At 45.8% G+C, this 12,388-nt stretch overlaps 1 protein-coding gene across 1 annotated transcript in view; it reads right to left on the bottom strand.

The window, feature by feature from the left end:
* The window catches only part of IMPG1 (interphotoreceptor matrix proteoglycan 1), a 98,942-nt gene that overhangs the window by 8,720 nt on the left and 77,834 nt on the right, over positions 1-12,388 (bottom strand). The window contains exons 14-15 of the mRNA XM_011000244.3: positions 11,833-12,052; positions 1,721-1,886 (exon numbers count right to left, since the gene is read on the bottom strand). Coding sequence (XP_010998546.3) covers positions 1,721-1,886; positions 11,833-12,052 — 386 coding nt within the window. The remainder of the gene's footprint in view (positions 1-1,720; positions 1,887-11,832; positions 12,053-12,388) is intronic.

Below are 12,388 nucleotides of genomic sequence, written 5' to 3'. Positions count from 1 at the left end.
AATTTCTCTACTGATTCGAAATGCTTGTTAAAATAAATTCCCTAATATAGAAGGCTTTGGGGCTTATATATGTTCTATTGATTTGCTGTATGTGTCCATCCTCATGCTTTACGTATTACTTTATGTGTTTCTGTCTTACAGAGCAGCTTCTCCGTCATTGTATTCCAAGATTTTCTCTTGTACATTTTTATTTCCAGGGGAGCTTCAGAACCAGAATGTCAAATTCCAAAAAGAATCCTCTGGGGATTTTAGTTTGGATTAATTCGGAGAAATTGACAGCATCATCTTAATCCTCACTTACCTGAATATATATACTCAGTGCTCTACCACTCTTTGTAAAGATGTTTTATGAATATGATTTCACATACCCCCTTGCAGTGACCCAACAGGGTGGTTTTATTAGTCTCATTGTCCAATGAAAAAATGGAGGTTTAGAGAAGTTAAGAAATTTGTCCAAAGTCACTGGATTAGTATATTGCTAAACCAAAATTTTAATCACAATTTGTCTGACTCCAGAACATCACTTCTTAACCACTACTGGACAATGGTCTTTAAAATGTTAATACTTTAATGGAACAGGGTATGTTTCATCAAGAAAAAGGCTGAATTTCTCTTGTTTCTTGTTGATTGTGGAAGCAGCTGGCCATGAGTCCCCCTAGTGGGAAATTAGGGACAGTGACCACTAGAATGAGTAGGAGGACAGTGACAAAAGCAAGATCTAAGAAAGAGATGGGTCTGAGGTGATCAAGGCTGAGGAAATGTTCAGGTGTGTGTGATTGGAAGCTCAGGACTGGGGAAGGTGGGACATGCTTGGGAGAAGTCTGCAGAGGGAAGCGGTCTCCCCGGGCAGAGATCATCTGGGTGTCACAGGACTTGGGGAAGACCTGGGTCCCTTTGGATTCCCTGCTTGTTCATAAGGCCACCTACGCCTAAAGACTGGTTCATGAATAGAAGCCCAGTTATATCTCACCTTCTTTCTCTCCTTCTAAAGAGCTTCTCTTAACCTTTCTGTCAGAAGTGAAGGATTGCCTCAACATACCATAACACATCTATAAAATGGATTGCCATGTAATCATTAAAAATGATGCTACAGAGAATATTTAATGACATGGGGGAATGTCCTATGTAAAAGAGCTGACTCTAAAGTAAGAAGCCAATCTGATTCCATTTTGCTTTGGAAAATTCTATATAAAGACATACACCAAAAGATAACATCAATGTTGTGAATTGCACATGATTTTGATCTCCTTTCTCATAATTTTCTGATTTTTCAGCTTACTTATGATGAAAGCTAATGTGTTTGCAAACAGTGAAAAAACAAACATTACACACGTGTGCACAAACACACATACACACACACAATCAGTTAAGGTAGTAGACCACATAGTGTTCTGTCTTAAAGCTGATCCAAGCTCTTTTTTCTTCCCTTATTGGTCTTAATAAAACACTGCAGAAAGACTTAGGACCAGTGGTTCTCAAAGTGTGGTCCGTGGACCACCAGCAGCAGCTGTATCTGGGCCCCTCTCAGACCTACTGAATCAGAAACAGCCCAGCAGGGCTCAGCCACGAGAGCTCCTGCAAGTTCTCCGGGAGATTCCGGTGCTCACTGAAGTTTGAGAACCCTGGGTTTAAAAGACCAGACGAATTCATTCTAATGCTAGGAGTCTCAGAGGCCTGAGTACCAGATTCTTGGATCTGCGTGTCGGGATGCTGGACCCACCTGCAGGGCGCCCCCTTCCCCAGGACGTCCTCGCAGTCCTCTCCAGGGGCGCAGGGGCGCGGGTCCCCCGCTCGGCAGCGACACTCGGCTTCCCCGGTCCACTCGTTCCTCACACACAGGAAGGATTCGCCGCAGGCCAGGAACTTGCAGGGATCTGCTCGATCGGCTGCAAGAAACGGGGCGGATTTTATTGCTACATGGACCCCTGAGCAGCGGAACCAGCAGAGGTCAAAAGATCAAAGAGACCAAATAGATTTGCCATCACCCGGTTTTGGAGTGAGTTGTACAGGAGTGAGAACAGAGTGGAGTGAAAATAGAACCACGCGTTTCTGTATCTTCGATAAATGAGTTTATAGATACAGGTGATAACATATTTAACTTCAAATGCAACGATGGGCAAACTGGTGCGCATCAGAATCATCCAGAAGCCTTGTTGAAACACCGACTCCTGGGCCCCACCTGCAGAGTTTCTGATGCAGGAGGTTTGGGATAAGGACAGAGAGTTTGTATTTCTAAGGCACTAACAAACAAACTAACGAACAAAATTAATTCTCTAATGCAGGTGAAGTTGATGAATCTGACCTGGGGCAGGGGGTGTCACATTTTGATAACCACTGCATTAGAGAATTAAAAAATTTTTTGTTTGTTAGATTTTTCTTTACAGCAAGCATGTTTTGTAGAGGTGAATTGGTAAACTTACATATTTAAGATCGGGATATCTTATAAAGTAGTAGTCAGTCATTTTTATGGACAGTTTCCAAAACTGAGGATGATTTCCTGACTTAAAAGATGCATTTCTCACAGTCTTTTGCTGATCCTTAAGGCCCTAATGTTAGAGGTTCTTTCCTTTGGAAAACTCAAATAGACTACTGTTCTCTTTTGGTCATCAGTTGTTCTCTTAACTCTTTTCTTACTTCTGTAGGACTGTCTCAAATTCTTTGTAAAATGGATTATAAGAGCAGAGACTCGTGAACAGGAGGGAAGGAAACTAAGACAGGAAGGGTGAGTTTGGTCCAAACTGGTGGGCCTTGAATACCTCGCTAAGGAATCTGGACTTTACAGGCAGGTGGGAGCCATGGAGGATTTCGGAGCAGGGGAGGGGCATGAGCAGACTTGTGCTTTAGAAAATATTTAAATAGATCTTAGAAGTTTCAGAATCAGGATGGCTTCAGTGATCTTCTCTTCTAGTATTTCCCAATTGAGAATATTTGCCAAACTCGAATTCAGCAGGATTTAATATTTTATACTAAAAAGAAGTTTGGTGGCTAAAGGAGTTTTTTTTTTTTTTTTAAATGCTGATTGAAATAAATGTAACAGTTCTTTCTTGTGTGTTCCTTCTCTCTCTCTCTCTCCAACCGCACACCTTTCTCTTTTTTACTTTTAAACCTCTTAGAGACCCTAATAAGCTGATGTTGATTGTGAATCTTCACGTGGAGGACATGGTCAGCTGCTTTGCCAGGTTTACTGACCACAGAAGTTCTGTGCACTGGCGGGTGGGGGCAGCTTGTGGGACAAGAATTGACCTTCATGTTCACTGTCCTGATCTAGCGCCTCCTTGTGGTGGAAGAAGTGCGAGCCGGAGGTGGGGCGTGGGGTTAGTGAGTCCAGCCTAAGCTGAGGGCAAAAGCAGGTCCTTGAAAACATTTGTGGGTCTCCCAGCACCACAGACATGCTAAGTTTTTACATTAAGCTGTTATTTCTCAGCAGCCCTCAAGAAGGGTCCTTTTGGACAGCCACGCCTGGATGATGTGAACTGTCTTTCCCCACCTAAAGCTGGCCCCGCAAAGGGATCCTTGTCACTGTTTAGAGAATAACTCAGTAACAGCTGTCAACAACTTTACACCCAGGTCCTGAAAGCAGAGTCCAGGGGCGGGTCATTGGAGCCTCCCGCCCTCTCTCGGAAGCGGAGAAATATGTTTAACTTGGTCAAGACCCACGGAGAGCATGGATTCTGCCCCTCTGAAGAGTCATAGGAAATGTGTGATAATCACACACGTTTCCTGTTAAAAATATGTTTCTGTTTTTAAATCCCCTATAAATAGATTGTTTTTGTGCGGTGGGCACCATAGAGAGGTTTCTCCCTGAGCCTGGGCCAACAAACACCTAGTATGACTTGGGGCATGCCCTGGGCTCACCATAATTGCTTGCTGGCGAAATGACTTATCCTGGTGGAGAGCTCTTCTGCAGAGCAAATTTGACAGTCTCTCTGCAGAGGCAGCCCAAGGCGCTCGGTGAGTTGAACTGTGTCAGTAGCTGCCAGTTTGCAGTTGGTGGGAAAGCCACTCTGGCACCTAATCCTTGGCTTCCCGTGTGGATTCTGGCCATGGGAGGAGCACTGATATTTCATTTCGGGCCTTGTCCCTGATGCGGCCCCAGGGATCACGATCCTGAACCTCCAACTTCACCGGGAATGCAATGACGATTATTTGTATAAACTGGGAGCTCACATATATTGAGGGTCCTTGTTTGCTCGGGACAGTGCTGGGCACTTAAAACATGTGTCTTTATTAATATTCACAACCACCTTCTAAAGTAGATATCGCTAACTTCATCTTCCTAGGTGAGGAAAGTGAAGCGCATTTTAAGTAGTAAGTATGACCCAAGATTAACATCCTCATGTCTGATTACCACGTTCGGCTTTCGATATTATTCTAGTGGTTTCAAATATGGGGTTTCCAGGACCCCCCCACCCCAGGGCTCTGAGGGACTAACAGGCGATGAGGTGGGGGAGGGGGAGAGGGGAGGGACCACGCCAGCATCTCCACTGTCATTGGTTTACGAATCAGACGTCCAGGAATGCCTCCCTTTAAAGTTAGGCTCTGCTAACCAAATGGAAGCTCAAAACTGTTGTCCCCACCACGACTTCACGAGGCAAATTATTTCCTCGTAGAAAGTACAAGGAAATGTGGAGACGTGGCTCCACATTTGTTTCTGTTGTTCAAATGTGACAGCAATGAACATGTCTTGAAGTAAGCGAACTAACATGTCTTGAAGTAAGCGAACTGCCATGTCGAACTGGAAATATTTGTATCATTTAGAGATTTCCAGTGTAAGCACATTTTATGTATCAGTTTCTCCCTTGGATTTGGTTATATACTGCCTTTTGTATTCATTTCAAAGGTCTTGAAAAGCATTTCCAACTGGCTGACTGAGGAAGAATGTCTCTCAGCCCTCCATTATGTGATCAAAAGGCATTTAAACGACTATCTCCTGCCTGCAGGGAACACTTGGAGGCACTTTAAAGTTAAAGTTAAGAAGGTTATGGTCCTGGTCATCAAGCAGTTTATAAATTTCACAGGTCCCTGATGGGCCAAGACTGTCTTTTTCAAACCCTCTGTTTCTAGTCCCAAGTGCACTCCTGCTTCTCAGCCTGAAATGACTCTCCCTTCCCACCAGCCTTCTGAGGGTCTCAGGCCGGCATGTCACCAACTCCAGTTCACTGCACGCGCCCACCTCCCCCAGATCGTCCCGTCATTTGCCCCACGTCCTTGGGGCTGTGCACTGATTGCCTTTCTGCTCTGTTTTTGGAAATTCTTTACTTCATCACCCTCTTCTCTTGGACAGCACTCACGTGTCGAATAGGAAGGAAGGCATTTCCTTTGATAGGGGCCTCCCCCTAGGGCAGGATTTCAGCTCCGTGTAGATGAAACTCAGGCTTCTTTTGGGCTGGCTAGGGCTGAGGGCCTGTTAACGCCTTTTCCGTGGACGTTTTTTAATTTCAATGCGATGAAACCTAGTAATCGCTAGATGGCGCTCAACAGCAAAAGAAGTAGGAGGAGATTCAGAGCAGGAAATTTTAGGAGCCCGAAAGGATTTCAGTCTACTTCAGAACTACCGCGCAGTGCGCATCGGTAGAGGGAAGCGAGGTCTGCTAGGAACTGGCACGGTGGCAGAAGCAGCTCCAGGGGACCGCTGGTAGGGCCATTACGACTCCGTGGTTACTGCGGCGGATCGGGCCTGGCCGGCCGGGGTATTGTGCTGCAGACTCCTGGATCATCTTTTCCCCTTTTCAAAAAAGCAGAGCCAGGGCCCCCGAGTTCCAAGGCAGGCGGACCCGCGGCGCCCCGGCGCCCGGCGTGACCGAGCCTCACATCTGAGAGGAGCGAGCAGATGTACCACGAGTCGGTCCGGGGTACCGGGGCCACGCGCACGCTCCTGCCGCCGGCGGAAGAGGGGGAGCCTGGGGGGCCGCCCTCCTCTCCCCGGCTATAACCGAGGCTTCGCAGTCCGGGTTTTGTTGGTGGGGAGGGAGAGGGGCTCATTTCTTTCCCTGGGGCATCAGGGAATGACGAACCACACATCCCAATCAGTGGTAATGTGCAGGGCACGGGGCGCACAGCCTAGCCCACAATACTTTTAGGGGTTCACGAACATGTTTTAAATTTGTTCAGATCAGAAGAAAAAAATGAATATAATCCAACCTGGATTATATTTGTTTCTATACCAAGGCAACCATAAAATAGAATTTTAAATATTTCTATTAATTAGTATTAAAGTTTAAAATCAATATTCTTGAAGGGAAAGTGTCTAGAGCCCAGGAAATCCTAATGCAGCATTGGTAGTTTGACTGCTCCCTTCTTAAGGCTTGAAAATCCCTTTAATTCAGTGCTTGGTGCTGAGTGCTTAGTAATTTTAATAAACATGGCCCCCTTCTGGGGAGTTCATCTGAGACATAAAGCAGGGACCTCACCTTCCACCCAGGCCCATCGGGCTTTTTCTCTCAAATCCTGAGAACAACACTCTGGGCTTGGCTGCACCTGCGGAGGCTGAACCTCCAGGAAAGCACCCTGGGTGAGAAGAGCCGGTTCCCTGCAATTGTGTGTGGCCTTGGGAATGTGGGTTAGCACCTTTGGGTCTCATCTCTCCTTTCTACAAAAAGGGGTATTTAAACCAGATGATCACGAATGTCCCTCCAGCTCAAATATCAATCTCCCATTCTGTGTTCTGCTGGAGCAAAGGTAGCAGCAGCTTTAGCTGGGCTATTCAGTGATTAAAAGGACTTTAAAAAAAATCTACATTTAAGTTCATGATTATTGTTTAATTGTTATTTAAATATTGGCCCCAAATATTTTGCTTATGACTTACTGCTTAAGGGCAGGGTTAGAGTGAGGGTAATTATTCAGTGATAACAGAAGGCTCATCATGGTACCATGCACGTGGTTGGAGCTTAGTACATGGTTGTGGAATCGAAGAAGTTATTAATGGGTGTTCTTTCTGGCTAAAAGGGGCATGGACGGAGAGAAACTTAGGGTTTTATTTCAATTCTCCACCATTCTCAAGAACCACCACCACGAACTGTTTACAGTAGGTTCTCAGTAGCATCTCCAGGGCATAGACCTGCATCTTGCTCTGGATGGGAGGTTGAAGAATTACCTCTGTTCTCAGTCATTTTTGGCTAAAGTGACCTTCTAGTATTATCTGGGATTTTTAATGATACTGTGACCTCTCTTACTATGAGCTGGGGGATGGGCACTGCCAAGGATCAGCCAAGCCTTAGACACTAGAAAAGACCATGCCAGCTAGAGAGCCAGGGGCCATGTAAATTGGAATTTGAGTCCTTGTTCTCAAGGAGGCTGAAGTAATTATCTTCACTTGGGGTCCAGGGACCTGAGAGGCAGCACGATCGACTGCTTGCACTGGTTGGTTGTACTAGGAGGGCATTTTAATCAGCTCGCCTGTTGATCACCATGACAGCTTACACTCAAATACACCACCAGGAGGAGAAAATCTGGATCAGTCAATCATGCTGAAAAACTAGAAGTAAAATAGCTGTCATAGCCTAGATTAAAAAAATAAGACAACTATTGAAAAATCACCTGCATAGTTTCCCTTAATTTGTTTTTAAAATCTAGACACTCATTTCTTCTATAATCAAAATATTAATTTTGTACATACTTCCTCCAACTAAAATTGTACAGGAGAACTAATGCTAGAAACACTTCACTGTGACTATATAGGATTTTTTTTTTTAAAGATCAGCATTTTACATTTCAATTTCAAGAAGTTTTACAAGACATGCAGATTCATAGAAGTAAGAAATTAATGAACTCTGTTGGAAGCAATGGTTGTGAGTGTTTTGGGTTTAGGGCTGTCTCCTCCTGGATTGGAACAGGCTGTGAACAGGAGAGGCTGAGAATGGTGGGGTGTTGTGAGTCTGCAATTAAGTGGGTCCCTGACTATCTCTCTCCCTTGGGGCCACCTCTCTCTCTTCTGCAGTCACCACCCTCCAATAGTTGCTTGTGTGCCGCCACCGACACTTTGGTGGCTGGTGTCCTGTGTCTTCAGCTCTGGTGCTGACAGAGATTCCCTCCTTGACTAGACTCTGCCCAGGTTCTCCTGAAATTTTCAACTTGGCCTTGACTCTTGGGCTTCTGCGTTTGTCTCTTCATTGTCTGGTTTTGGCATGAATCCTGCTAAGCTGGTTTGACTAGGATCCTCCATCCTCCATATCTGATCATTAGATTCCTCATTCTCTGCTCTCTCACAGGTGGTGTCTGATCGTGCTGACCTGCCCTCTGCAAGAATCCTTTTGGGTCAGTGTAGCCACAATCCCCTGGCACCCTTGATGTTCCATCTTATTAATTTTCCATCCACGGATCCACTCTGCTCCTTGGCTGTAAATTCCCAGTTGTGCATGCTGGGCTCAGAGTTGATTCCAGTCTCTCTTCTACTGTGAGACTCCACTGCAGTGGTCCCTACACCCATCGAGATGGGCTGCTGGAATAAAGCCTTCCCTGGCATCTTTAACAAGTGTCACTAAATGGTTTCTTTCATGGCGCTGGTTGTCTCTGGTAGCTGCAGCAGCTCAACCCTCACACCACCATCTACCATAGGCCTCTGACTGCCTGAGACTGGCTGGGGCGTTAGAACCCTCTACACTGATCTCTACCCCCACATCCTCTCTCTACTGTTTGGGCCCCAGGCTTCAATGTGACCCACAGGACACTAGGCAGCCTGAAAGCATTTCTTGGATAGCTCAGTATAAATTTGGCTCCAGTAAGGACTGAAAACCATGCGAGCACCAGCTCACTTCTATTGCTATTGGCTTCTTAGAGGAAAAGCTACCTAGTCAAACAGGTCATGAGAAATTAGTGAAAATAATTTCAGTCCAGCCTATGCACAAATACCTTGTCATGGTACTTTTCATCGTTCCCACTGGTATCTTCCTCAGGGTGAGACAGGAGGGAAGAGGGCAGGGCACAACCATTAAAAGAACGACATAGCCGTTGAGGATACGCCATAAATTGGTTAGGACCAACTTGGCCCAAGATGGTGGAAGATTCAACTTGCAACAGAGCTTGAGCCACATTTTAGAGTCATTGTAATACATTAGCATGCTAAATGGCACACCCACAGGCCCCACAACAGTCCTAGGCTGACCATAAAGGGCCAAAAAGTAGGCGGGACCCAATTCCTGGAAATCCCCCATCCTTCTCTGAAATCACTGGAATAGTCCTCCCACTTGTTAGCATATGAAATTATCCAGCCCATAAAAACTAGCCACCCCCGCACCCTGGGGCCGCTTTCCATGCTAAGACAGACCAAGTTCTCTCTGCAGAATGTGTATCTAACAAATCCTCACTTTACTTTCTTGACCTCTGTGTCTCGTCCTGAATTCTTTCTCCCATGAGACAAGAACCTACTCTCTGGTAACAAGGGCACAAATTATTAGTCAGGTTAATAATGACCCTGTTACAGTATTAACTGCTAACAGTTAATCAGTCAACTGCAACGTGTCGAATGGCATGCTAAGTGTTGTAAACATTCTTTTGATGAATCCTCGAAATTGGTACCATCTCCACTTCCCAGCTGTGGAGACTGAGCGCTGCTGCATAGTGCACAGGATTCACATTCAGGACTGTGACCCTCCAAGGTCATTGTTTCATGGTGTGCTTCCTTCCAGCATCACCAGGGTCGCCTTACGCATCCTTGGCAAATAGACTACCAGCTTCCTGCCCTCTTTCCAAAAGGCACCCACCCGGGTTTCCCCTCTCCACCTCGACTTGGCTCCTTACGGACGTGGCTCCTGTTGTTGGATGGGTCTCCAAGTGGCCTGTCAGCTCCCCAGGGGAGGGTGGAAGGGATGCTTCGGGCTCCCACCTCTCTTTCTAAGTTCTCCTTTGCTAAGTTCCTGTTTTCATTTTCAATTGACTAAAAACTTTGGTCTCCTGATTTTAACTGGCAGGGCCCCCCTGGTAGTTTCAGGGGAAGAGGCAGTGTCTTACTAGCACTTCGGAGGTCTTTGATTTCTTAGGGGGTCCAGAGGGCTTGCTTAGCTGCCCTTGTTCAAAGGCAAGCGCTCCCAGGCTCAGTGCCTTTGGGCTGTCTGTCTTTTTAATAATCCTGTTTACTAAGGTAGGAGGCAATTTTCTTAAAGTTGCTCAAAGTTTTGCTCTGTCAAAGATAAATGTCTCCCAGCTGAGCCTTTTTGTTCACATTTTGCCCAAGGCCTTTCCCTTGGCCTTGTTAGTCCACAGAAAGCCAGGCAGGATGTTAAAGATCCACTTCACTAATTCATAGCCAATTAGGAAGCTTTGTCTGAACCTGACTCGAAAGTTGCTTTGCCAGTAGATTTGGAGACTTGCCCCCTTGCACTCCAGGGAATTAAAAAAAAAAAAACTCCCTTTATTTGGTTAGAAAATAGAATTTTGAAGCTAATGGTGGAACTGTTAGAGCAGGCAGATAGCTAGATATGATCAGAAAAATGGGGACATAGGCCAAATGGCAGGAATTGGGCAGAAAGGAGGGGCACCAGCCAAATGCAGGAAACTAAACATCATGTAAACACCAGGGGTCTCTGGGCAGAGAAAGAAAAGCAGAAACCCCTGGGCTGATAAGAGGTGACACATTTTGGGGTGACAAGTGGCCTGGAGACTGACAAAGGTGGGAAAAAGCAGGAATCTCCAGTGTCTGAATGTAACTTTTTGCACATTATGTCCTCATTTCAATAAAATTAGCCTTGCAGATTAGGAGTGAAACAGGAGGGCAGGGCACAACCACTGCAGGAATTACACAGCAACTGAGGACAGAACAGACTGGTTAGAACCAAGATGGCAGGAGATTCGACTTCCAGGGGACCTTGAGCCTCACCCACAGGCGCCATGACAGTTCCTGGGCCGACCTTAAAAGGTCAAAAAGTGGGCAGGGGGCCTGATTCCTGAAAATCCCTGCCCCTTCCCAAAAGTAGTTGGAATAATCCTCCTACTCATTAGCATATGAAATTACTGAGCCCATAAAACTTAACAGCTCTGCACCTTGTGGCCACTGTCTCTCCCTTGCCTTCTGAGACGGCCTGCACTCTGTCTTTGGAGTGTGTATGACTAAGATGTTTCCCCGTCTGAGTGAGACAGACCGCACTCTATGGAGTGCGACTCTCTAATAAACTCGCTTCCGCTTTACCATGCCTCCCTCTTGAATTCTTTCCTGCGAGAGGCAAGAACCTATTCTCTGATAACAGAAGTACCAATGTCATGACACTTCTGATCCAGAATAAATAAGGACAAAAATCCCTCCTCCCTTTGCGAAAGGTGGGAACAGGCAGGAATCTCCAGTCTGAATGTGACCTTTTGCTCATTATGTTCTCATTTCAATAAGATCAGCCTTGCAGATTAGAAGTACCCATCATGCACCAACACCGTGACACTTCCCATCCATACTAAATATGGACAAGAATCCCTCCTCCCTTCAGGAAGGTGGAGTTGAGATGAAAATCAGGGAATATGACCCCAGACCCTTCCCTCCCCAGTGAATATTCTGCCCATTCATTTTTACACTCTATGTAACCAACCTGCCAAAGGAACTCAGGGCAGCTGCTCACCTGAGCCTGCCCACTCTCCCCTTGAGAGTGTGCTCTCCATCCCTTAATAAATCCCCACTTCACTTTCTTAACCTTTGTGCCTTGTCTCTGAATTCTTCCTGCAATGTGACGAGAGCCTCATCCCCAGCAACATTAGGACCCTTCCTTTCTCCTAAGGTGTTTCATAGCTTCCAAAATGTTACTTCGTCACGTGCGATTTTAGGTTGACATTTGTGGCCTCAAAATTTGAAATGCGTGCTTATACAAACAAAACCCCCCAAACACTCACACAGTTTTCTGGGTTGGAGTCTTTTACCTGGTTCGACGTCGAGAGAGTAGCGATCTATTTCCAGATCAAGCTGTTGGGCTGCGGCAGAGCGGAAATCCTCCAAGACCCCTCGCACTGCCTTGGTGAGGTTGTAGGGCACCGACTTAGCAAATCTCATCTTACTGTTCACGATCACACTCCCATTTCTGAAGTTAAGTATTTCAAGCTGCTTAAAGCCGGTGAGATTGGATCGTAGATATGGAACCAGCTGCAACAATGAAAGACAGTTTACCCTCATCGGTGTTCGGTGCTCAGCTGCTGCTAACTCACTGATAATCATACTGCATTATCTGAGGCGTCCATTTCAGTTCCTTTGCTGTACTGGTGTTTGGATTTAGCAGGAGACCAGAACACCACTATTTAATGACCTGTTTGCAGCAATTATGTGTCATATTTCCACCTTTCTGTGTATTGAAATGGATGGGCAGTGATTTTCTTCATGATGAACTGTGAGAAAGACGATTTTAAAAAGTCCAGGTCAACACTATCAGCCAAGCAGGGATGCCAGGCTTGGTTATTAAAAAAAAAAAAAATCTGAATAAAT

This window comes from Camelus dromedarius, chromosome 6 (assembly GCF_036321535.1).
Source record: "Camelus dromedarius isolate mCamDro1 chromosome 6, mCamDro1.pat, whole genome shotgun sequence".
Lineage (NCBI taxonomy): Eukaryota > Metazoa > Chordata > Mammalia > Artiodactyla > Camelidae > Camelus > Camelus dromedarius.
This window is presented reverse-complemented; position numbering and strand designations above follow the sequence as displayed.